The 27,968-nt window shown below is 37.5% G+C and overlaps 1 protein-coding gene across 3 annotated transcripts in view; it reads right to left on the reverse strand.

Annotated features, from left to right (window-relative positions):
* The window catches only part of RYR2 (ryanodine receptor 2), a 719,519-nt gene that overhangs the window by 61,320 nt on the left and 630,231 nt on the right, over positions 1 to 27,968 (reverse strand). For all 3 annotated transcript variants that reach the window (XM_079900749.1, XM_079900747.1, XM_079900748.1), the window contains 7 exons: positions 23,261 to 23,360; positions 21,910 to 21,989; positions 17,518 to 17,594; positions 16,615 to 16,688; positions 6,435 to 6,515; positions 5,166 to 5,254; positions 3,625 to 3,753 (listed from right to left, as the gene is read on the reverse strand). In XM_079900749.1, the coding sequence (XP_079756875.1) occupies positions 3,625 to 3,753; positions 5,166 to 5,254; positions 6,435 to 6,515; positions 16,615 to 16,688; positions 17,518 to 17,594; positions 21,910 to 21,989; positions 23,261 to 23,360 (630 nt within the window). The remainder of the gene's footprint in view (positions 1 to 3,624; positions 3,754 to 5,165; positions 5,255 to 6,434; positions 6,516 to 16,614; positions 16,689 to 17,517; positions 17,595 to 21,909; positions 21,990 to 23,260; positions 23,361 to 27,968) is intronic.

The raw sequence follows: 27,968 nt of genomic DNA on the forward strand, positions 1-27,968 counted from the left end.
AAAAGGATCATACACCATGATTAAGTGGGGTTTATTCTAGGAATGCAAGGATTCTTCAATATACGCAAATCAATCAATGTGATACACCATATTAACAAATTGAAGAAGAAAAACCATATGGTCATCTCAATAGATGCAGAGAAATGTTTTGACAAAATTCAACATCCATTTATGATAAAAACCCTGCAGAAAGTAGGCATAGAGGGAACTTTCCTCAACATAATAAAGGCCATATATGACAAACCCACAGCCAACATCGTCCTCAATGGTGAAAAACTGAAATCATTTCCACTAAGATCAGGAACAAGACAAGGTTGCCCACTCTCACCACTCTTATTCAACATAGTTTTGAAAGTTTTAGCCACAGCAATCAGAGAAGAAAAGGAAATAAAAGGAATCCAAATTGGAAAAGAAGAAGTAAAGCTGTCACTGTTTGCAGATGACATGATACTATACATAGAGAGTCCTAAAGATGCTACCAGAAAACTACTAGAGCTAGTGAATGAATTTGGTAAAGTAGCAGGATACAAAATTAACGCACAGAAATCTCTGGCATTCCTATATACTAATGGTGAAAGATCTGAAAGTGAAATCAAGAAAACACTCCCATTTACCACTGCAACAAAAAGAATAACATATCTAGGAATAAACCTACCTAGGGAGACAAAAGACCTGTATGCAGAAAATTATAAGACACTGATGAAAGAAATTAAAGATGATACAAATAGATGGAGAGATATACCATGTTCTTGGATTGGAAGAATCAACATTGTGAAAATGACTCTACTACCCAAAGCAATCTACAGATTCAATGCAACCCCTATCAAACTACCACTGGCATTTTTCACAGAACTAGAACAAAAAATTTCACAATTTGTATGGAAACTCAAAAGACCCCGAATAGCCAAAGCAATCTTGAGAACAAAAAACGGAGCTGGAGGAATCAGGCTACCTGACTTCAGACTATACTACAAAGCTATAGTAATCAAGACAGCATGGTACTGGCACAAAAACAAATATAGATCAGTAGAACAGGATAGAAAGCCCAGAGATAAAGCCACGCACATATGGTCACCTTATCTTTGATAAAGGAGGCAGGAATATATAGTGGAGAAAGGACAGCCTCTTTAATAAGTGGTGCTGGGAAAACTGGACAGGTACATGTAAAATATGAGATTAGATCACTCCCTAACACCATACACAAAAATAAGCTCAAAATGGATTAAAGACCTAAATGTAAGGCCAGACACTATCAAACTCTTAGAGGAAAACACAGGCAGAACACTCTATGACATAAATCACAGCAAGATCCTTTTTGACCCACCTCCCAGAAAAATGGAAATAAAAACAAAAATAAACAAATGGGACCTAATGAAACTTCAGAGCTTTTGCACAGCAAAGGAAACCATAAACAAGACCAAAAGACAACCCTCAGAATGGGAGAAAATATTTGCAAATGAAGCAACTGACAAAGGTTTAATCTCCAAAATTTACAAGCAGCTCATGCAGTTCAATAACAAAAAAACAAACAACCCCATCCCAAAATGGGCAGAAGACCTAAATAGACATTTCTCCAAAGAAGATATACAGACTGCCAACAAACACATGAAAGATGCTCAACATCATTAATCGTTAGAGAAATGCAAATCAAAACTACAGTGAGATATCATCTCACACTGGTCAGAATGGCCATCATCAAAAAATCTACAAACAATAAATGCTGGAGAGGCTGTGGAGAAAAGGGAACACTCTTGCACTGCTGGTGGGAATGTAAATTGGTACAGCCACTATGGAGAACAGTATGGAGGTTCCTTAAAAAAGTTACCATACAACCCAGCAATCCCACTACTGGGCATATACCCTGAGAAAACCATAATTCAAAAAGAGTCATGTACCAAAATGTTCATTGCAGCTCTATTTACAATAGCCAGGAGATGGAAACAACCTAAGTGTCCATCATCAGATGAATGGATAAAGAAGATGTGGCACATATATACAATGGAATATTACTCAGCCATAAAAGGAAACGAAATTGAGCTATTTGTAATGAGGTGGATGGACCTAGAGTCTGTCATAGAGAGTGAAGGAAGTCAGAAAGAGAAAGACAAATACCATATGCTAACACATATACATGGAATTTAAGAAAAAAAAATGTCATGAAGAGCCTAGGGGTAAGACAGGAATAAAGACACAGACTTACTAGAGAATGGACTTGAGGATATGGGGGGAGGGAAGGGTAAGCTGTGACAAAGTGAGAGAGTGACATGGACATATACACACTACCAAACGAAAAATAGAAGCTAGTGGAAATCAGCCACATAGCACAGGGAGATCAGCTCGGTGCTTTGTGACCACCTAGAGGGGTGGGATAGGGAGGGTGGGAGGGAGGGGGATGCAAGAAGGAAGATATATGGGAACATATGTATATGTATAACTGATTCACTTTGTTATAAACCAGAAACTAGCACATCATTGTAAAGCAATTATATTCCAATAAAGATGTAAAAAAAAAAAAAAGACTAGAAGTCTACCCCAAGAAGAATAGAAAGCAAATCAAGGTGAAAAAAAAAAAACGTATATTATTCACGGAATTTGGAATTTTACCTATATTATATACATTATCATGTTATATAATTTTATATATACACACACACAGATATGTGTGTAAATATACTCTGGACAAAGAATGTTGCCTGCCGTTTCAGTAAACAAAGGATGTTGCCACCACCAAGACATCAGCTACTGCAGCTGCCCCCTGACTGTGTACCCTGAGGGGATTCAGGATGGAGAAATGCAGGATACTGGCCCTAGGTATTTAAGGTTCCCATCAAAGGAATGATTTCAGTGAGCCCAGATTCTTGCATCTTCCCATACACAGAAAAGCACTAAATTCATTAACTTAACATGTTTGATTTTCTTTAATTAACAGTAATCTTTTGATGTTCGGACTCCCTGTTTTTTTTTGTTGTTGTTTGTTTGTTTTCGCCAAAAAACCCTATATATCCTACATAGCCTCCCTTACCTTTTCGGAGCAGTCCCTCAAAGCTATCTGAGGCTGCATCCCAGGCTTAAGTCCTCAGTAAGTCCTCTAGATAAAACATAATTCTCAACTCCTAGGTTGCCCATTTTTTTTCAGTCAACAATACACACATACATGTATTAAAATGAAGTTTTAAATGCTGTTTTCTTTTTCATAAAGTTTCTATGAAACTTCTTCCTTATTTTCACTGGAATACTATAAACAGTGGTTTACAACTCTGCCCTCTCTCCTTCACTTCTTCTCTCCCCTCCTTCCTTAATATTTATTGAGTGCTTAATATATATATACCAGACCCTGGAAGTATGAAACAGTCAACATCATGGTTCATGTCTTGAAGGAGTTCATGACATCCCAACCTACCAAGTGGTAAAGCAGGTTCATTCCATATAAATTCACATCTCAAGTGAGTATTTTAAATGGCCAACTGGCTAAGAATCTATGGAAGGGGTCAGTAAGAATGTGGATGAGAGCAGGAAAATACTTTAGACATATTGCATTTTTCCAAGGAATTCAATGCTAACCAGTTGACTCTCTTTTCTCTCTTTCTTTCCTTCTTCAAATAACAGAAACGTTTAAAGGTTTACCTGAATATACTCTGTAAGCGTGTTAAAGACTTGTTTTGCTACTTGAATCGCTTTGGAGAAATTCCTTTGTCCCTGTTCATCAATGACATCTTTCCCAGAGTAATACCAATAGAAGTCACTGATTGATTCCTGGAAAAGAGACATGAGAGGATTAAGGCACCATCTGAAGCTACCAAAGACCTGTCCAGTTCTGGACTCAGTAATAGGAAATCATTTTAAATAACAGATTGGAAGCAAACAAAAATATCTGCAAGGTAAGTACTATTGTCAATGATTTTCCTAAACATAAAATATGGTGACATCCTCCCTAGATATAAATAACAACTGGAGAGAAGATTAGAAGTAGAAAACTTAGCTTTTAAAATGACTTTCTGTCTCTGATGACCTTGAACTTCACAGACATAAGGATTCATAACATTAATGCATATTTATCCATAGAGCAGTTAGGTGTTTACTGTGTGAGCACAGAAATTAGACAAATCATAGAACAATATTTCTGGGTTCCAGACATTTGGTCTCCTTTTTCTCCAACAAAGCCAATAACATTTCTTTGATGAGAATTCCAGGATGTTCCTGGCTTGTGTAACTGCCCCTGAAGAAACTAGCTGGACTCCTTATAAATACTGACAACAACTGTAAACAAACATCTAAATAAGATCAATCTTTCCAAACAGGATATATTCAACAACAACTTATATTGTGAAGGCACTTTAGTTGCCTAAATGAGTAATACAATTTGGGCTACCATTTAGGTTTTGAGACATGATTTTGAAAATCACAAATATATTTTCAGCAATGCTTCTTGATATATTTGCTTCAAAAATGGACTTTTTTCTCATTAAGCTTTAAGTAAGAGTGTTGTGCTTTTACATATGCAAAGATTAAGGGAGAAACAGAGTTTGAATTTGCAGTGTTTAAAAGTACTATACCTGACTTCCTTATAAATAAAGGGAGGGAAATAAAAGTTATATAAAATCTTATTACTTAAGAGGCCTACACCTTCAGATTCGGCTCTCGTAATGTGTAAACCATTACTACACTATCAAAGATACTTTTAAGTGATGACGTGTTAAGCTGAATTTTTAAATTAATGCAAATATTTCAAGAGCTGAAAAGAACTAACCCTATGCTATTAAATTTAAGTGTATGGTAAGTAGTTTGAAAGCCTTTCTTTCCCATTTTTAGTAACGTTTCAAATATCCTTCTCCTATTTATCTATCAACTGTAGAGGAAGGAACAGAGCATGTTCATGCTCTACCAATTGAAAAGGAATTTAAAATGCCATCAAGTTAAAAACTGTAGGAAAAAAATATTCCCACTTATAGAAAGAAAATAAGCCAAGTGAGAGCCAGGATCAGAGGCCAAGACAATAGTGGCAGTTTCAACCTAAGACTTGGGAAAGACTGTGATCAAAGACAAAATATCTCTACAAATTCTGACCTCATAAATCAAAACACATTTCAACATGGCAGCTTCACGACCCCACCATATCTTGCCAACCAACCAACCCCTTAATTTGTTACTAACGTAAAGCAACGTACCTGAACTCTCAGTAGGTAGTCTACGGTAGAGATGATTATGTTGACAGTCGTATTGTTGCCAGTCTGAGTTCTCAGATAATTTTGAAAATCTACATAAGATGAAAAGATGTTATTAAAGCGCATTCAAAACTGTAAAATGAGTCCTTTGAATAACTCCAAAAGCAAATGATGTCTCCAGCAAAATCACCATGGCTACGTACACTGTGAATCTGATAGTTTTAATATTGAATAATTTATATTTTCCATACAAAGTGAGTACCTCAAAAACAAATCTAGGTGCTTCACAGAATATCAATATTCAAATTTCATCTAAGAGGTTGCTAACACCTGTTTCTTGATTCCTAGCTCTAGGGCTCTGGGCATGTGAATGACTGAAAACAACTTCCATCCTGTAGGACAGAGTAATTAAATGATCTATTCCATAATCCCTTATTCCTTAGTACTGTGTTAAGTGCTGGGGAAGCAAAAATCAAGATCAAGTTCCTGCCTTCACGGATACACAAGCTTGGTGGAGAACCAGATAGATAAAAAATGAATGTAAATACATCATGCAAAGTTACACAATGAAGTAGATTCCCCCAGTAAGATACGTGGTAAAAAAAGAAACAGAGCTACGTATGTCTCTATAGCTATCTATCTGATCTACAACTTTCTTCACCTATCAGCTGTCTTCTCTAGCATGAGAACAACTAATAAGAATTAAGTGAGGGACTTCCCTGGTGGCGCAGTGGCTAGGAATCTGCCTGCCAATGCAGGGGACACGGGTTCGAGCCCCGGTCCGGGAAGATTCCACATGCTGCAGAGCAACTTAGCCTGTGCGCCAGAACTACTGAGCCCGCGTGCCACAACTACTGAGCCTGTGCGCTAGAGCCCACGAGCCACAACTACTGAAGCCCACGCACCCTAGAGCCTGTGTCCTGCAACAAGAGAAGCCACCACAATGAGACGCCTGTGTACCACAACAAAGAGTAGCCCCCGCTTGCTGCAACCAGAGAAACCCCGTGCGCGGCAACGAAGACCCAGTGCAGCCAAAAATAAATAAATAAATTAATTAATTAAATAAAAAAAAAGAATTAAATGAAAGGGCTAGCAAAGGACTTTGAAAGAGGCAATGCGATACAGAAGATTTCCCAGCGCCTACGCAGCAGGTAATGTTCAAGAACTGTTTCTTGACCCAAGGGAAGAAGCATAATTGGAACTAACAGACTCCTATTATTGCTTCAAAATGCTTAGTTCTGGGTACCACCGATGGTCTGGGGTCTCACAAACCTGAGTTGTGTCCCTCACAAAGCAGTTGCAAGAAGCGGAAGAGGTCACAGGTGAATTCGTCATCCTGCAGAACCTTTTCTCCTGCAGGAAGTCCAGAGGAACCCAATGTTATCAACCACCTTAGCCTCGCCCTCCCTTTCTATCCCCACCTCCATCAAACTTGCATGTTGATGTAGCATTGTTCTGAACCCAAAACAGTCACAAATCATAGCCACTTTTCTATCTGAAGCTCATAAGATCATGCGCTTGACAGATAGATGCACTTTTTCTTGCTAAGAAAAGAACACTTGGATCTTAAAAACTCAGGTATCTCTCTGTTAAAAGTAGCAGCATGGGTTTGGCAACATTTTAGAAACAACCTGAAGAGATTAGAGACTTAAACTTTTTTTTTCTTTCTTTCTATCTTTCTTTTTTTCCTTTTTGGTAAGATCTGTGTAGGAATGATCTCTGCGTCTCTTACAAATGTGGAAGTTAAGTCTGCTTTGTTCCCAGAGTCTGACCAAATGATTCAATGCAGAAGTATTCAGTACACACATCAAACAGGACCAAGAGTTTCTTTTATTCAAATATTAATTAAAGGACTTTTGTGAAAACTCTGGATGACTGGAAAATGTTTTTTAACTCATTTCACTTAACTCTCTCATGAGCTTGTCTAAGTAGAGAGCTCATTGGTTGGAGCATTCCTTCCAGAGGAGGAAGAACTGACAAGCAGACCTAATTCTAAATACCAAACTAAAGGATAAACTTCACTGGCTCCTGCTAGGAGAGCTAAATCTAACAAAGAAATGTGAAACGGAGGGCATCTCAGTGCCATAGGAGGTGCTCTGCATCATTTCAACACTAACTATATATGTGGGGCAAGGATGAAGCCTCAGAAAAGGGTTCCGATCTTTCATCTACATTTCCATTTAAATGTATCTTGATCACAAGTTACTTTGACAGCAAAAACACAAAGAAGGAAACAAACAGAAAACAGGCACCACACAAATGAAAGCTGATTTTAAAAGCATAGAGTGTCCGTGAAAAAAACACTGTCAACATTATGAGTGTATGCTCTGGAATCTCAATTTGTTTAGAAAGCAAAATGACCAAAAAAAAAAAAAAAAAAAGAAATGTTGTTTGGCAAGTGAATGAATATACTCATGTATTTAAAAAAATAATAATAACTTTTCAGACTGGAAATACTTTGGGCTAAGAAAGAAAGCTATGCAATGATCATGTGTTTACTGGAACTAAAATTACGAATGATCATAATGACAGAGAGTTGATGGACTTACCAGTCTGCAGTCTGTGACTTTCAAAGTGAGAGGCTTCATATAATGGGAGGGTTAGGAAGCAAAACCATTTTGAAAACTAATATAAACATTAAAAAAAGTACATAAAATCACTGTACTGGTTTCCCTGTTGGCCTGCAAGATATTATATTTGGTGACCAAATTAAGATCACCACGTCTACAAATGCGATGTGGCAAGTTTAATGTGTTAAATGCACATCGTTTTGAATCTCAATACATGGCTGATAAGCCCATTCCTCCATGTTCACGTTCATGACAGGATAGGAAAAAAGGAAACAGCCTAGGCTAATAAGCTACACTCTTCATTGATTACACTTAGTATCATTTCATGAAGATACTTTAAAATGCTATTGAAATCAAACTGTTATGAGTTAGTTACACAGACTTATTGACTCCTTGTGAACCCATCTAAAATGTTTTGTTCTGGTTTTTCCGTTTCTCAGAAAATGGAATCAATAAAACCACGGACATACTTCCAATGTTCACATATTCCATGTGGAGTAAGTAACCCTTGGTAGAAAGTATTCAGAAAAGTAAACACAAATAAATTAACATGTAGTCTACCAGTGTGCCTGAAAATGTTCTGTACGATGCACATTGATTTATAACATAAGGTTTTTTTTCTGTTGGCATGCACAGTATTTTCCGGACTGTACACTGAAACACATACGAGGAACTTCTTACATAGGACACGCTGCACACAGCAGAACAAGAGGGAAAGTCGGGGTGGGGGGGAGGGGCAGGTCAAGACTTCATTTCCCATCAGCTGACACCAGGTTATCGTATCCACTAAGGTGCTATTGCTTAATGAACACATTACTATCTGATTAAAATGCTGCCATCGCCCATGCTGCATGTAGGCAGTGCAGGAACAGAGATGGATGATGGCTTTATGTCTGCAGAAGGTACACGAGCAACAGTCTATTTTGTGATGTATGCAAAAGAAATTCCATTGTAAGATGGAAACTAAGGTTGATAATAAATAACAAAATGGAGTAAAATGTAGTTGAAAGTGCTCTTACATTTTAAAAATATTATTTGCAATAGCTGCATGATGGCCAAATGCAGATAGTGTGAAGGGCATTCCTTTGGTTTTATTTTTAATTATAAGGGGCTTATAGTTTCTAACACTGTAATAAAGGGAGAGTTATTTCAATACCGTTGTGATGAGGAGTTTGTTCTTTGTGCCTCAGTTTTCTCACCTATAAAATGAATGTAAAGTGTACACTGTCTACCTCACTGGCTCTGCACAATCTATATGACCATTTTTTATCAATTGTGGAGAGGTTAATATTATTAGTAGCAGTGGTAATGACACTAAATAAAGATGGGAACAACATGCCTACACGATAAATATAGTTATGTGAACATAGGTATTAAATGTGTTTATATTTTCAAAAAGCCACCTTAATTTTAATGGACCAAATATTTTCAAAAATGTAAGTTTTCACCTGGAAATAATATTAGGTAGACCTTATTTGTTCAAGCTACCAGTAAAAAGTAATTCCTCATTTAGAGATCTAATAAAGTCAGCACACTTTTAAAGGCTTTTCTACTCACAATCGGTTTATCCAACTAATAGAAAAGTACACAAGTGTTTAAGTTCAATAAAAACAGTTGTTCTTACTTAGAATTTTTACTTAGAATATCCATGGATATAGCTCAAAGTCTGCAGACTTATCTCCAGGCAAAGCTTGATTTAACTGTTAATAATTAATTATCAATAACTGTTCTAAAATTAATGAAATAAATAAAAAGACTAATATATATATAAACAATTGACTCCAGAAGACTAAGATCGCCATCGTTGTAGGGTCAGCATCTCTAATGATGCAGAGATAAAAGGGGTGAGTAGCATGAAACATGACACTGGCTGCATCAAATAATTCCCTGTAATCTATCGTTAAACAGCTCTCAAGGGCCCCCCATTGCCATGGAGGAAATAATTCTGATTACTTACTAATCTTTAGAGGACTTAAGTATTTATTTTGTATATGAAAACACTGAAGGATAAAGGTTAAAAATATTTTTAAATAGTGAAAAGTCAGGTATTTGATTCCATGTGGGTAGTTTTAATACCATTGCTTAAATGGTCTAAATATGGCTGCTTGAATAATATTACAGCTCAACTAACGAAGAATAAAAAATCTGAAATGGATTTACGATTCACATTTAGTTAGTGACTACGGTGTGCTAGGCATTGTGCTAGATATATTTTCTCATCATTTCATTTCAGGTTTACAAAAATCCTACAAATGAGGTGATACGATCCCATTTTGTGGTTTGGTAAACAACCGAGAAATTAAGTAACTTGACTACTGTCCTACAGCTGTTAACAAGTAAAGGACTTGAATTCAGTAAACTTCAGCAAACATTCACAGTCTCCTATATGCTAGGCACCTTGTGAGGTGCTAGGGACAAAAAAGACCAATGGACACAATCCCTAACCTTAAGAAGGTCACAGTCAGGCAATAAACAGGTAATTTCGATATTGTATGGTCCTTCTGAATCCAGTGTGCAATAGTTTCTACACTTCACAGAGCTCACATCAGCAATCAATCTCTGACTAACAATCATTACACTTATTGTACATTATTTAAATTGTGAACTCCTAACTTGTTTTTATGAATTTTAGAACCCAAGGAAAACCATATTCTAGACACGTGGCTTTAGAAAAGTCAATTCACCTTTCTGAGTCTCTGTTTCATCATTTTGATATGGAAATTAACAGTCTCCTGACTTCCTGAATTCACAGGGCTGCTGGGAGAATCAAATTGGTCCAAACAAGTACAGTTGCTTTGAAATATGCAAAACACAGTAGGAATAAATGTGAAGTTTTAATGGCATGCAGTCATTAAAAAACAACCTTTAGATTTCTAAAATATAGAATACTGGTGGGTTGTGAATACGATAAATCATTCCTAATTCCATTAAGTGCATGTATTTAATCTAAGGTAACAACCTGACACCAGTGTATAAAATGCATTCCTAGATAACACCAACGACCACTGTGTGTGAAGAAAGTTAGGTGTGACCGATGGAACACAGAATTAAAGTTATAGGTTAGCTGTGGGGGAAGAAATCTTTTGCTTTCAAACATGATTTGCAGATTGTTTCTCTTATAGCCGTCTCTTTTTTTTTCTTTCTTTTTTTTTTACTGAAGTATAGTTGATTTACAATGTTGTATTAATTTCTGTTGTACAGCAAAGAGACTCAGATATATATATATACATTCTTTTCTATTATGGTTTATCACAGGGTATTGAATATAGTTCCCTGTGCTATACAGTAGGACCTTGTTGTTTATCCATCCTATATCTAATATTCAATAGTGTGCATCTCCTTGTAGCCTTCTCTTAGTGCCTTTCAGTTGTCATTACTCTAACTGAAATCCTTTATGTCCTTCACCCATTCCATCCACCAGCATCCTAACTGATCTGCGTGTCTTCACACGGGACACCCATCTTACACCCTGGTGCTGACAACAACAGCTATAGGCAATCCAATTATAACACTCTTCCTGACAAACAGACTGACTCCTGTAACAGTAATTATGGAAAGCATACTCTGAAGCATTCCCTGCAATCTACCGTTAAGCAGAGTTCCCCAGCTGCCGTGAAGGAAATGGTGGTGACCACTACCTTCGGAGAACTCCATGCCTATTTAATACGCTAGCATTACTGAGAAAGGAGAGATCTGTGCCTTTTAGGGTGATTGGGTTCTACTGGAAGCATTTTGAACAGTGAATGTAGGGATTTAATTCCAGGCGGATCATCACACAAAACATAATGTATCACTTAAGTGTTACATAATGATATCACTAAGTGATACATAATGTATCACTAAAGTGTTTCTTTAATGGCTCTCCAGGGTCTCAGAAAGAAAGTACAAATGCCTGGAAAGAGCAAGGAAGGTCCTTCAGCACCTCTCACAAGCGATCTTTCCATCTTCTAGGGGGTTCATTTCTCTTCAACTGCACCAGGTTGTGGTTACTGTCCTCTGATATGTTTTGTACCTTAAACTTTGCATACGCTGATGCTAATTCCTTCCACTGGAATGCCTTTCTTTGCCTTCCTTATCTACCAGATAAACTTCTACTTCAGGCTACGTGTTATGTCTATGGTGACACTTCCCCATCCCTGGCAAAGTATCAACTCAGTTCTCTCTTACACAGAGGGCATTGTTCTGAAGTCGCTTGTTTACAAGTCTGTCTACACGATACTGGACTCCTATAGAACGCCAGTGCCTAGGACAGTGTCTAGCACGTAATAGCCACTCAAATTTAAATGACTGCTTCAAAGTTTAAAAACTGCAAGGATGTTAAAAAACAATCTATTTAGTGCCATGAACTACAGGCTTTTTCTTGAAGAGAACGTTTACCCATAGGAACTGCAGAGAAATATAGTCAGAACCCAGATGTTAGCACTGGATTATACCTGGGAAAGTACTCTGAAAATCTGGGGCAGGAGAAAGCCAAAAAATAATTAAGCACTAAAAACACTAACGAAAAATTAGGGTAGCCAATATTTAAAGATTGCTTTAATTATCCCTTTCATTAATTAATTAAATGGAATCCTTTTATCTTCAACTTCACATAAACTTCATGAGGTCACTATAAATATATCGGCAAGAACCTCAATGCAACACGTTATCAGTTACAGGTGGAAATTTGAGAAGCTTAACTTGTATTAATGTTTTATATAACAGTTTAGAAAATCAAACAATTTCTGAGGAATCAGATCAGCTTCGCAATTTCATCTTGCTTACGAAGTCAAGGATCCCTGCAAAATGATCAAAAATCAAATGCAGTATCTTCGACTATATTCCAAGAAGACGTTTGAAAGAAGGAAAATTGCACTTTCAAGCTCATCATGAATTACTAATGAGGTTAAACGGTACTGAGGAAAAACAAATTAGAAATCCAAGGATGGAATGAAATTTCAAAGATTTATATAGGTTTTTGGTTTTGAACTTCACTCTATGTTAAAAGAAAACACATAGGACTAAAAAATATACAGAGAGGACGACACTGAGCACGTGACAAATCTAAACACATTTGCTTAAGAACCTTTTTTCTAAACAAACCAAACAAACAAGGGGGAGGGTCCAGGCTTTTGTAGAAATGCGGGAAATTTAGTAAGGTGGGATAGGGCTACAGGACAGTACCAGTGTAGAGAAAAGAATATAAACAATTAGTCTGAGATCCAGATACAGTGGTCCTTCTGTATCTGCAGATACAGAGGTATGGCCGTGCTATGCCACTTTGTATCAGGGACTCGAGCATCTGTGGATTACGGTATCTGCTGGGGGAGGGGGGAGGAAGGGGAGGGTCCTGGAACCAAGCCCTCATGGATACAGAGGGACAGCTGTATACAAAGCTTAAAGAAGCACATATTCCCTGATGGTATCTCAACACCAGATGAAGAATGTCATGTGTAACCGTAAAGAGCTTAAAAGTGATATTAAAACTTCAACGGTGGATGCAAAAATCGGCAATAGATGGGTGTCTTTGAAAGGAGACATTACATTAAGGGACCAACAATTCTACCTAAGCCAACATGCTGGACACAAAATAAGCCCCCCAAAGACTACTGAAGGATGGGGGGGAAGGGAGTAGGCATGTGGAATGGGCAAATTAAAGACAGGAAGAATGCCTGCATTTCAGCCTTGACCCTGCCACGTCGCTGTGTGACCCTGGACAAGCCATGTTATCTTTCTCTCCCTCACTCTCCTTATTTATAAAATAGGAAAAATACCTCATGGGAAAGCTGTGGGTATGAAAAAGTTCATGTATTCAAGTTATACATTTTCCATGGCAATATAATTTATGGTCATGTTATCATCATCGGGAAGAGACTGAGCTTAATAAAGATACTTGGTTAGGATGCAGATTTAGATCAGATTCTTTTCTCAGTCCTGAGCCTATACTGCACAAGCCTTAAGCTCTGAAGCAAGGATATCACTAACAGATTTAGATTTTTCAGCCTTTTCTGTTTTTCAGCAGGGATGCCCCATGTCCTTTCTCCTTTGAGAGTACAAACTCTTAATAGTTGCAGAAGCTTAAAAGAATGGTCGTGTAACAGAAATTTTAAAAGTATGCCAAAAGATAGAGTCAGTATAGGTGTTCTCAATCTGGGAAATAGTGTACCATTCATTACAGCGAATGAGTGGTCACTGCATATTCTCCTGAAAGATATTTTGGTGAAGGCAACGGTGTGTATTCAGAAAGCACAACTTAATCTCTGAAGCCCTGTTGACATACTAGGTACCATTCAAAAAATCTCATCCCTTCTTTATCACCATCGTATGTCATGTCTTTTAGAGACTACTTTGCAACACCAGTGCCATCTTTGTTATTATCCTAGCTTGAAGAGTGAACATTTGCTACTGTCTCTACAGTTCTTTAAATTCGGTCTCAAGAATGAAAATTTGTATTTATGGTAGAAGGTTTTTAATGTGTGATATTTTCAAAGAATAGAGAAAAACTCTACAGATCTCTCAATACTTGGAAGGGAAGTAGCAGAGCCCAATGGCTAAGATGAGACTCAGCTGTTCATAGCACACACTGGATCAGCACTGATTTTCCCGTGCACCACGTGGTACAGCCATAAAGCCACAGTATGTCCAAGACAGAAATGCCACAGGGAGACTCTTGCACACATTCATTCATTTACACAACAGCTGCAAACACTGGGTCCACCAGAACTTTTTTTAAATGAAAGAACAGAACCAAACAAATCTAAAACCATCATTTAAATGCTTGTTGCCCCTTCAGGTCTAATATGTTAATAGCTGCACATCCTCATAGGATGAGAAAAAAAAAAAAAGGAAAGCTTGATATATAAGTTTTAAAAGGAAAAGGATGCATAATGATGGGAAGTAAACAATCTACTTGTTAAAAGGGTCTATAAAAGGAAAGAATGCACAAAAACTGTCACTATCAAGACTGGACACAAAGCTAACAACAAATAAAGGAGCAAATGAAGAAAAGGCAGTTCATTTTTAATAATTACCACGCTCATGAGTGATGACTGAGGAAGGGAGAATAGTACATTGACGGTAGTCGAAAGAAAAGGAAATGGGGAAAAAGAAAGAAGTTGAGAGTTTGTTTTTGCCTTGCTGTTTGTAAGGAAATAAAATAGAAAACGTGTTAATCAATTTGGGCAATTATTTTTGTGTGTGTCTTTAAAAAGAGTAAACTAATCAAACCAACCTCATATTGAGAGACAGAACTAATTCTCACATTAGGATGGTCACTCTCATCAGTTATTTCTGATTTGGGACTCACAAATGTTATTCTCATCTATATCTGGTTGACAGTGGCTAGGAGGCCCAGTAAAATAAACCTGGGTGGTCACTATTTCTTTGTGGGGAGCTGATGTAAAGAGTGATTCAGAATGATGAATGGAATTGTGTTCAGAGCCTCTGGTACATTAGCTAAAAACTGCAGGGGAAAATGAAATTGATTTCTAATTCCATGACAGGGAAGTCAGACTTTGGATAGAGAACTGACTCATTTTTAGGCACTTTCCAGCTGGAAAATGCCCAGGACTTCTGTGAGACATGAGAGGCATGCAGTCAATGGGAGCTGGGATTTGTCATGGCTCTGAGTTCTCCAGATGGGCCCCTCAAGGCCAGGTGTTGTTAACTGTCGACACAAAGGTTAGTAACGAAGACATTTGGCTTGATGTCCATTTTCAAAAACCCTAAGTAAGTTCAGAATTCTGCTGGTGATTTTTCTTGAAGGTAGCTAACCCAATTAAATAACCGTGTGACGAATACTTGATTACTGAACCTATACGTTCAAATGCCAAGCAGAAAATAAAATTACACAGGTGATATATACAGAAGCAGCAGTGTTAGCATATGTATAAATGATAATCTTTAAAATACCGGAAGAAAAATGCAGCTAATTTTTTTCCTATTGTGAGAACAAAAATATACAGAGATAATTAGAGAGATTAGTGAATTCTAAAATATTTCAGAAAGGCAAGCAGACTACAAATGGCAGAGGGGAGAAAATTTATTTTTTGCAATAAGATTAGTTTTATAGAAGACCCAATGTTCCAAAACTAATACATTGATAAGATGACAACTCCAAACCAGACCAAACAAACAAAAACAGATAAACACACAGGGCCTGACTCAAACTAAATTAATTTAAAAATCAAACACAAAAGAATAAAAACAAGTCAAAACCAAAAATAGTGAAGATACTTTCTTCTTAATAAATACCAAAACGAATGTGCAACAATAGTTATTTCTGCTTTAAATGCACTGTGTGCTGAATTTTCTAGTTCATACATCTATTTATAGAGAGAAAAGCTCTAAGAATCGGTGAGTCATTATTTTCATGCACATGTAAATTAAGTGATCAGAGTTATTTAAACACAAAAATTACTCTTTATTTCATGAAACAATTTGGACTTGCAAAGACATGGATATATGAGATAGAAGGATAACTGGGCTAAAAGGGAGGAGATAGTAAGACTAGTGGTGGACTGAAGGATCTGAAAGCATCACTAACCTAAGGAGACAGAAGAATTTGAAAGCCTGACAGTTTGCTAAAGTGGCCAAAGAAAGTCAAACATTTTCTAATGTGGCTCATCCATGTGGTTTCGAATTTTATAGATAATTCTCTAATAAGGGATATTTACTTACTACCCAACTAGGGGAAAGACCACTGACAGTAGATCTGGAATAAAAAGGAATCAATGACCAACATGGAAGATTGGGTTTTGGGTGTGACCTGCATGGGTGTCTAACTATGAACTTTTAAATGAGTCACATAAGCATTGTGTCTATTTAAAGATAACCTTGTATCTCTCTGTAATTTCAGGGAAGAAGTGGGGACACGTGATGCTTTTAATTTAAGCGATCAATACCTGATCCTTCCTCGGTCACCATCCCAAGTCCTTCAGCTTTGTTTTGTCGCTCAAATGCGTTTAGGTCAAGGACACTGCAATAACAGGGAAGAAAACATTTAGAGGCCTAACAGAACGTTTTCTTTCTTCAGGAGAGCAAATGTCTAAAAACTGTGTATCGTGAAACGTGAACCAAATGTTATCAGATACTGAAAACATACACTGACTCAATGCCTACCAACCATATTTTCCTAGTACCAGACTAGTTTCTCTCCAGGGTCCACACTGAAATGATCCATGTGAAAGTCAAGCATATGGCATTGATGGGTTTCAACTTTGGGAGAACATTACAAAGTTAGCAGACATACTGAAATATAATTAGAATGATCATGTTTTTCCAGTTGGAATAATAACATTAAGTATGTGGCAGGTTCCTCAGTCAAATGCTGTCTGAACGATTTCAAAGACTGTAAAAAACAGAAAATGATGAACATGGTCATGACGATCATGGTTAAGGCTCATTCATTTAGGGCAGATGAGAACTGGTCTAACGGCTCCCAGATAAAATGAAAAAGAATTTTGTTTTTTGTCTTTTAAAAATCATACACTACTCATTCCCAAGTAAGCAGAATACACATTGATTCTCCAAGGTTCCTATTTAAGCACAGGGTAGACTATTTTAAGACATTATTAATGTGGAACAATTAGTAATTAAAACATTACTAACACCTAACAGCAAGATAGAACATAAGACACTTCCACACTTTTGTCCCACTTAAAAGTGTGTTTAATCATTAAAAATTCTTCTGTGTATGTGCTGTCAGTAATGTACTTACAAAGTAACACGTACTTTAAAAGGTACAACCACTGAGTGGAACCAAAGCGAGAAAAGCATGTGCTTACCTGCATGAAGCATGTGCTTACCTGCATGACTGCATCAGGCCAGCAAGGCTCTGAAAGAAGCCCACATCCTTTTTCTCCTTGAGATAGTCCAGCATTTTCTACAGCAGATAGAGAAACCACAGCGTCACTGAACACAAAGCTCGTTTTTTGTTAAATAAGAAATAAAAACATCCTTTGATTCTGAAATAAAGATAAAAAATATCCAGTGCATACAAACATGACGGACGTCACCTTGACCACAAAACAGTGATAAGCACGTCACGGCAAGAGACTTGCACATTTCTAAGTGCAGCAGGACATATACATGGCTTGGAACAAGGGAGCTGCTTTATAAAACACCACAGGCAGCAGGAATATCAGGAGGAAATCATACTCTTAATTCTCTTCATGTCACTCTGTAAGTATCTGGAGATTCAGATACTTAGCTCAAGTTTACCCGGAAGAAGGCCCACCTGTCTGCTATTCACAGGTTTCATTACAAAAGTGACTTCCTTAAACAGCATTCCAATTCGAGAGCTCTGATTACCATATGCTAATGTTACAGACAGAAATTCAGTTTCCATTACCATGGTCTCTAAACCCAAGGACTGGTGGGAATCATGTGACTATTAATTTTTCTCCTCTTTTCTCAGAATGATGTCCAGATTCTGTGGTCAACATTTTGGTTAAACACAAATGCAAAAAATGCTCAAGCAATGCACGGCTCTGCTTGTTAGTATGTTGTTACATGCCATGATGAAGCAGCCACTCTGAATGTAGATACAGTGTGCTGGAGGTTTCAGATAAGAAGTACTATGTGCAGGGCAGGAATAGAGAGGAAGACGTAGAGAATGGACATGTGGACACGAGGCAGGGCGGGGCAGGAGGGAGAACCGGGAGATTGGGATTGACCTACCAGCACTGCCATGTGTAAAATGGACAGCTGGTGGAAACCTGCTGTATAGCACCGGGAGCTCAGCTCGGTGTGACCTAGGGGGTGGGATGGGGGGTGGGGAGGTCCAAGAGGGAGGGGATCTATGTATACATATAGTTGATTCATTTCATGGTACAGCAGAAACTAACACGACATTGTAAAGCAACGATACCCCAATTAAAAAAAAAAGTACGTACAAGATGATAAGATGACAGAGGCACACCAAAGGTTTTAAGAAAATAAAGATACTGCTCTTCTCTGAATCTTAAATAGAAGGGATTAATTCCTATTATCAGAGCTATCTAGATAGGGCTCAGCTAAGCAGTCAAAATATTGGTAGTACTCTTTTTCCAGAAATCAGAGAGTTAAAGGTAATATAAAACTAAATATATGAAGGCTGTATACACATACACAGTGTATATATATTTGTGTGTGTATATATATACACACATATATGCAGATACACACAGACACACAAAAACGCACAGCCATTTTGGGGTGGGTGTGTGATAACTTATTGGGCTAATAAAACATGAAGCGCTTATTAATCATTGGCCTTTTAAAACAAAATGAATGTGGGTTACAGGGTCAAAAGGGAGTGGTGGAATATATATCTGAAGGTTTAAAGAAAAAAGAAAAGATCTGTACAGACGATGAGTACGTTTATTACATGGTCTCTCAAGGTTCCTTTTGTCTCCATGGATTTCTGAATATATACACTATACAATTAAGGTCTTTTGAAGCAATACATAAGTCAAGGGAAATTATTTATTTATAAGTATTGTGGCGAGATTAGGTTGGTTTTCTTTATTTTTCCTTTTTTAAAAAAAGTCATGTAGTCATTTACTATGGAAATCGAAAGAGAAAATCTGTAAATTGGATGGGAGAAAATTCACCTTTATTTTTACTAACTTCTAACTGAAATTTAGCATTCCTTTCAACCAGTAATCTAAGCAACAAACACTAAGAGGGTTAGTGGTAGCTACGATTTTGTCACCAATAAAGATTTCAGGTATTTTCATATCACATTACAGCTGTTGTAGATATTTAAAAATATTTAGACACGTCTTTTCTTCTCAAAAATTATTAGACCAAGTACTAGATCTTTTATTTAATGAGTTCATAAAGAAACATATTACTTTATCGAAAACCTATTTTATAATATTTTGATAAACACATTTCAATATACTTGGCTTCCTTTTCAATCTACGTAATTTTAATTTGTGCACTTATAAACATCACACCGAGAGGAGGCCAGAGATTTCAACGAACTGTCAGAGGCAATAAAAAGCTAACAACCCTCGCTTAGGTTATGTCTACGTTCTCTTCCAGTACTAACATGTAGTGATTATATTTACAGAAAAAAATATACAGTTTGATGGGGCTTCCCTGGTGGCGCAGTGGTTGAGAGTCCGCCTGCCGATGCAGGGGACACGGGTTCGTGCCCCGGTCCGGGAAGATCCCACGTGCCGCGGAGTGGCTGGGCCCGTGAGCCATGGCCGCTGAGGCTGCGCGTCCAGAGCCTGTGCTCCGCAACAACCTTTACTAACCCAAAAGAAACCTTCAAATTTTCTCTGCTTTTCTTTTCTTAGACTCAAAGGTTTCTAGGAGCCTATTCCTAGCTTTGTGCCACTGTAGTGATTCTGAGGTTCACAGCAACTTGAAATCAAACATTCTGAAGTTCTCATTTGCCTTCCTTTCCTTCAATGAGGGTAGCCCTTTACCTGCTTGACTAAAACTTACCCAAGAAATAAACAGTTACTAGTTCCCTGTTCAACCGTGCTTTCTCATACAGAAGCCAAGATACAAAAATAAGAGACATTATAGTTTTAGAATAACACAATCTGATGCTTATATTATGTTGTGGTTTGTTGTTCTCCAATGAGCATAAGGATTTTTTCTGAGCTCAGAGCCACACTGTTGGCCGTGTGAATGTTATCCCCAGAGGTATGCAGTACACACCTGTGACAGTCCTTTTTTAAGTCACTCAAATACTCTTTTTTTCTTTAGTGAAGTATAGTTGCTTTACAATGTTGTGTTAATTTCTGCTATACAGCAAAGGGACTCAGTATATGTGTATGTGTGTGTGTGTGTGTGTGTGTGTGTATGTGTGTGTGTGTATTCTTTTTTCATATTCTTTTCCATTATCACAGGATACTGAATATAGTTCCCTGTGCTGTACAGTAGGACCTTGTTGCTCATCCATCTACAGATAATAGTTTGCATCTGCTAACCCCAAACTCCCAGTCCTTCCCTTCCCCACCCACCCCTTCCCCCTTGGCAACCACAAGTCTATTCTCCATGTCTATGAGTCTGTTTCTGTTTCATAGATAGGTTCATTTGTGTCCTATTTTAGATTCCAAATATAAGTGATACCATATGGTATTTGTCTTTCTCTTTCTGACTTACTTCACTCAGTATGATAATCTCTAAGTCCATCCATGTTGCTGCAAATGGCATTATTTCATTCTTTTTTATGGCTGAGTAATATTCCATTTTATATATGTGCCACATCTTCGTTATCCATTCATCTGTTGACGGACATTTAGGCTGCTTCCATGTCTTGGCTATTGTGAATAGTGGTGCTATGAACACAGGGATGCATGTATCTTTTTGAATTATAGTTTTGTCTGGGTATATTCCCAGGAGTGGGATTGCTGGGTCATATGGTAGTTCTATTTTTAGTTTTCTGAGGAACCTCCATTCTGTTCTCCATAGTGGTTATGCCAACTTACATTCCCACCAACAGTATAGGAGGGTTCCCTTTTCTCCACACCCTCTCCAGCATCTGTGATCTGCAGAAAGTCTCTCAAATACTCTTATTCTAACAAGCTCAACAGACCTTGGCCTTCAGTTGGATATGGAGATTGCATCCTTTGTCATAACTGGTTGAAGTTAGCAAAATCCCCGTCCAGATAATGTCTAACTTTTAAACAGAACATCATTACAGAACTTGGTTGGGAAGTGATTTTCTCATATCTTAGGAGAATAGAAAGAATTACAACTAGAAAAATTCTTAACAATGCATTCTGTTTACACATTAACCTAGAAGCCAGCTTTGTACCAAATATACAACAAAATCTTAAGAGTCAATTTTTAGGAGATATAACACTATAAAACATGTTACCAAACTAGGCTCCCTAGGTAAGGGTATTTATTTTTCACTATTAAAACAAACCAGCTGCTTTACGCCAACTTATTCACATGAAACGCAGCATTGCAAATGATGACACCGTATGACATGACTTCAGACTTCTAAACAGCGTTATTATTTGTTGTGCTACCTAGAAGGGGTGTTTATTGTGCTACCTGGGAGATATTTGGATACTGGGACAAGATGACCATAAAATAAAGGCATACTTTACATAGAAAATGAAAACAAAAAGGTACAACTAACGTACAACTAATCGTTCTTTTAGGATGACTAAAATAGTTCAACAGGATGACTATACGGTCCATCTCTTCGAAAAGCACATTATGTGAAAGGCTCAATGACATACCTGCTGTACTGTAGAGTTCCCGCCATTTAAGATAGCAATTCCGAGTTTCAAAGTAGCAGCCACCATGGGTCCAGTTTCACCTTAAAAATACAAACTATTGTGATCCTTCTATCACTTCACCTGCTACATTAACCAATTCTATCTCAAAATGTGCATTTTTGAAGTCATTATTCACCTCCTACAAACCTATGTCATGGTGGAGAGGGACAGACTGACTCATATAACAACAATAACAAAAAAATTAAGAGTCATAACGCATATTTTGCCATCAATGTTTTTACTAAGTTCTGTGTGATATGTCTATGATTGAAACTATATGAGAACACAGAGAAAACGAACAGGAAGAAACAATTGCTTTTGAAATACTGACACCTAAAATTATTAAAATTCAAAACAAATCATGTGTATTAAAATAATACTGAAATGAATATGAGCTACTTAAAATATTCTCCCTCCTCCCTCAAGAACAGTATGGTTGAACAACTTTTAAAATCTCCATTTCATCACTTTTATCTTAATACGTTTATAGCCTTGCTTTATTAGGGTGACTAGTCACAATTTTAAGTTATTTGAATAATAATAACAAAATTTCAAATCCAACCAGTTGTCTATAATTTAGCATATTATGTTTTATTTTTACATTAGTCGCCTCCACTTATCTTAGAAATGAAATAATCCCTATATTTGGAGAGGGGTGCTTAATAACCACCATTACTTTTTCATTCCATTAAAATTACAGTAACTAGTTTTCACAAAGAAGGTATTACCAATGTAAGAAAAACCAGCTTGCACTGGCTGGCTACTGAAAAATGCAACAGTACTTGAATTACTAAAAATGACTCACTTAAAAAATCTAAACATTTATATCAAGGGCCCCGAGGGCCGAGTCCAGCTTGGCACCTGTTTTCGTAAATAAAGTTTTATTGGAACATGGCCACACCATTTATTCACGTGTTGTCTCTAGCTACTTTCATGCCACTCTGGCGGAGTTGAAGAGATGCCACAGAGGCCCCAATGGCTCACAAAGCCGAACATGTTTACTATCTGGCCTCTATCAGAAAACATTTGCCCACCTCTGATTCACATAATCAGTTTGGTAGAGTTGTGTCCCAATATAATTTCCAAAACTTAACGAACAGAAATAAAAAATCTTTTAGTAAGATTCTGATTAAAAAAGAAAAATCAACATTGAACTTTGTAAGAGAGGTGGCATTTGTCAAGTCACCTGACCTAGTCATGAACAAGAAATTCAGGGACTAAATAAATCGGTAGACTTTACGTAAGGGCGCTCCTAGGAGTAAAGGGGAAATCTACAGAATCGGCCCTTCCGAGGTAGAGCCAGGAGCCTCACCTTTGCTGGCACTGATGGTCTGCAGCACCATCTCAGCTGCACCGCGGTCGTGGAGCCTGGCTTGTTGGTACAGAAGCTTTTGCTTTTCCATTTCTTTTTCCTGAACACAAATCCCAACCATTTATGTTGCAGCTATCACTAAGCAGAGCAGCTTTCTATAAACCACATTTTCAGTCATCTCTTCATGTATGGGCTCTATGACAACATTATGGACCATTTCAACACCAACAATGCTATCCAACAGATGTTAACATAGTCAACTCTTGGTTTTTCCCTTTATATTTCTTGTGATAGACTTTTGGTACTGATTTATCAGGATGAATTTTCTCAATTGTCATGACTGGATTAGTCCAAAGCCTGTATCATACTTTTGAAGTACTGTACACTTCATCACTGAAACTTGCACTTTCTGAATGATACATTCGTGCATCAGTTTGTCACGTGTTTAATCATCTCCCAAGTCATGGTCATAACTTGATACTGCTCAGCAAATGGCTCGAGTTGTAAGTCATCACTGAATGACAGAAAAACATTAACTGAGGACGTGTTGGAGTTTAAGCAAAATTGAAAGCTGATATGGATAAAAAGGTAGGCTTCAACTGAGTAGTGGACAGACGATAACAGGTCTCCCCAGTCCCCTCCCAAAGAATAAAAGAAGCAATGTGCCTTTATATTTTGTATTCTCTGGTGGTAATAAACGATACTGCACGGTACTGCTAGAGCAATGGCTAGAGTTTGTTCTTTTCCACTTAAACTACCACTGAACACATACAGAAGGAAATCAAAATAAAATATAAAGGCACAGCAAGTTCAAGACTGGTAGGATCATTCACTTGAGCTATCCAGTTCGCTGGAGAATTGAGACGGAACCAAGCAGTATAAGTTGCAGAATGAAAGTTGCATAGAGCACTATGACAGCGCGTCCATCAAATGGCGTGGTAGAGAAGCTTAGTCAATGGGACATGAAACAGTCAATTAGTATCATGTCCATAAACACAACGGCCAAAACATATATGACCTAAGAGCAGGAAGAGCTGCAGCAGAGGTAGCCAGAGTGACAGCTTTGCTGCCATAAACTTTCCATCCAAAGTACGGAAAATAGACACTGGAAGATGGAAGAGGTTTAAAAAATGAAGGCTTGCTAGTTACAGAATATGAAAAAGAACATAAACTAAAAGGAGGGGGTAAAAGAAATGGGCTCAAACAAATGAAAAAAGAAACCTTTAAATCAAAAGCAACCAACACAGACATTTATGCTGTTACCAGAGAGTTCTCGCCGAGGCTGGCAAATTTGTCTCTTAAATCTTTGATAATATCGTGCTGCGAAAACAAAATTGATCAGGGTTTTTTTTCACACTATAGTTAGAGCTCCTGTGGTTAAATTTTTATTTTTTCTTAAATTATGTGATAGGCCTAAATGGAAGCAGAAAAAAGAAAAAAAAAAAAAGGCAGCTTTGCTTTATACGTAGCCATGCTAACATCTAAAAGGTTTGCCTTCATGTTTAAACCTCTTCCTGTGAAGTCAAAAACAAAACGAAAACAAAACCACACAGACACACAAAACTATATTGTCATTACAACAGAGTTTCAGGAAAACTGAAAGAAGACCCTTTCGTCTGCTCTTCAGGTGCTGTTTAAAATTAGGGAGCAACATTTGATTCTTCCTTTTAGACCCAACAATCTTTGACTTTCCTCCCGTTGCCAGAGCTATTTCTGGAACTTTTACTTCCTAGCTTAACCAACTCCCTTCGTGAAAGAGCTGTCCAGTAAAACTGATAAGAAATTACTGTCTTAAGGAACTGTGCTATTATTTTCATCAACTAAAGAGGCAAAGGAGTTAGAAAGAATGATTCTTCTATTGACACAATACAACATATAAAGATAGTCATCAGGAAATCCAAAGAAGATGGAAGATGGCAGCATGCCATATATTCTTGAGGAAAAACAAATACAGAAACCCTTCACCATTTGTGCTCCAAAAGTAGGGAGACCAGCGCAAAGATCTGACAGAACAACCTGCACGATAGATTCCAAGGTCCCAGTATCCTCTTCAGTAACTGAAATCACTCATGATGGACAGACCTCAGGAGGACCAAGAAACACAGGATATCAAATTGCCTTCTTTACAAAGTAAACTCCCTGAGCAAAGATCACGCTAATTTTCCTTATGTAACATCTAAATTTCAATAATAATGTTTTGGGGGAGATGATATGAAACATTTGAAGAAAAAATAGTGAGCAAAAAAACACACTCTGATCTAGAGGCAGGAAAATAGTATTTCATAAAGAGGGATCAGGTTGACCACTCTTTTGAATTTCTTTGTTGGAAGCCCTCTCTTCAGAACATCTTTAATGTTATTTCTTTTTGTACTTTCTTGTCCCCTTTGAAAACTGCTTCTGGGTATATAATTTAATCTTTCCTTGGAAAGTTTATCACGACATAAAAAAGTAAAACTTTAAAAGTGAAACTAGAAAGTTTTCAGGCAATAAAATGATGGATTATGTGGAAAGAAAAAAATTCTTTCATTTCAAATATACTGCAGATTAGCTTTTCTAAGCAAATTGGAGACAGATCTTTTTAAAAGTATCTTATTCAGGGAAACAGCACCTTGAAAGTACTTTTTAAAGGACCTTTTTAAAAGTAGCGTTCCTCGCCCTGCCGCACTCCAAATTCCGCTTGAATTGCTGAAGGTTCTTAAATATAACACTATACCTTCAACCTGTAGTTTAGTCTTTAAATTATTCCAAGGTTACAAAGGGAAAAATCCTTCAGGAATTGTTGTTTCTCCCAAACAGGAAGACTGTCTCAGTATTCTATTGATATAGGAAACTTTTACATTTATACGATTTTATGTAGACTCCTAGAAACCTCGGAATCACTAGTACTGACAACCTGCAGCAAATTAGCAAGACTCTGTGGCATGGGTTTCTGGATTAATCACATTCTTGGAAGGCTCTACTTTGTGTCCCTAAATGCTTTTCATCCCTCAACACTTTTTTTTCTTCATCTAACTGTATTATGTATGATTGTGTGATATTTTAAATACCAAATGAGGAAAAGGTAGAGGTTCATGGGCAGAAGCTAGACATTATTTTCTACAAATCATTTTCATTGTGACATTCCTATACTAAAAAAGCATGGAGTTTATTTTCTTTTTCACCCCTTCACAAAAGATCAGAAGTAACGAACATTTGCAAGCTTCTGATCAGTACTTATGCACTTAGAAGAGTTATGAAATTGCCCTGAAAAATGAACTTACTCAAAAACAGCAAATCAGACAGGTTTAAAGGTGGATATTACCCCCTGAGAACATCCAGTTCAAAGCTTTCAGTTCAAAGATGAAAAGGCTGAGGTACAGGGTAATTAAATGTGACCTGCTGAAGGTCACCTGGTTAGCACCCAGATGAGAACTCAGGTGTCCTGCCTTGGGAGGTTCTGTGCTCATTATGATAAAAGATTTCCTCTCATTGGGCTTCTCTGACTTGATTTCAGTAAGGAAGTGAAATTGATTAAATGTAATGATAATAGCAAATACTTACAGAGTTTGTTATGTGACAGGCAATGTTCTGAGTGGATTATATACGTTAACTAATTTAATCCTCATCACAATCCTATGCAATAGAGACCTTAATTAGTCCCATTTTATAGATAGGAGAATTGAGGCTTAAGATCATACAGCCATATGGTGGAGCTGGGATGCGAACACAGCTGGTCTATTTGAGTGTCTGTGCTCTTACTGACTCTGCTGGATCCCATTTTCTGTAAATAATGTGGCCAAGCATAAGCTTCAACTGGGATTATTTTTTTTAATTTTTATTTTATGTTGGAGTATAGTTGATTAACAATGTTGTGTTGGTTTTAGGTGTACAGCTAAGAGATTCAGTTATACACATACATGTATCTATTCTTTTACAAATTCTTTTCCCATTTAGGTTATTACAGATTATTGAGCAGAGCTCCCTGTGTATACAGTATGTCCTTGTTGGTTATCTATTTTAAATATAGCAGTGTGTATATGTCAATCTCCACTGGGATTATTTTTACAAACAATAGCACATGCGGTCAAATTACTGTGCACCATTATATGTTTAAATATGTGTTGTCTACACACTCACATGCTATTTAGGTCTACACATTCATATGCATAAATTACCATACACAATACAGAGGTCTGTGCTTTGGGGAATTTTCCTCGTATCAGGACCAGTACTCCAGCCCACACTGAACCCCCTTCTCTCCAAGTCTTAGCGACTTGCCTTGCTTCTTAAGTACAGTGGCCCCAGAAATGGCTTTTGCACCATTACTGTGCTTACGAAAGCTGGCTCTTATCACCACTACCACTGTCTAAGGAAACCACACGCTGATGCAAATGGAGAGACTGCAGTGCCTGGACACTTAGGCAGGCTGGACCCAAGCTGGCTCTGGCTTCCCCAGGGGTCACCTGGAAGAGCTGGTTAATATCAGCAGGAAGTATGAAGAAATTAACACCCTGTAACCAATAAGAGATAGGAGGTGGGAGGAAACCAGCAGATAAAGTGTTCCTCGTTGCTCCCCAGGAGATGCTGTTCCAGGATGCATATAGCCTCTCCAGGGGCATCCAACACAATCTAGCAACTAGCTGTATGGCTGGTTAGTTGTGGTTAGCTGGTCAGCTCAAGAATGCATTACTGCATTCTCTCTGCTTCCCTGTATCAGTTCTCGTTCTCC

The sequence above is a fragment of the Stenella coeruleoalba genome (assembly GCF_951394435.1).
Source record: "Stenella coeruleoalba genome assembly, chromosome: 16".
Classification (NCBI taxonomy): domain Eukaryota; kingdom Metazoa; phylum Chordata; class Mammalia; order Artiodactyla; family Delphinidae; genus Stenella; species Stenella coeruleoalba.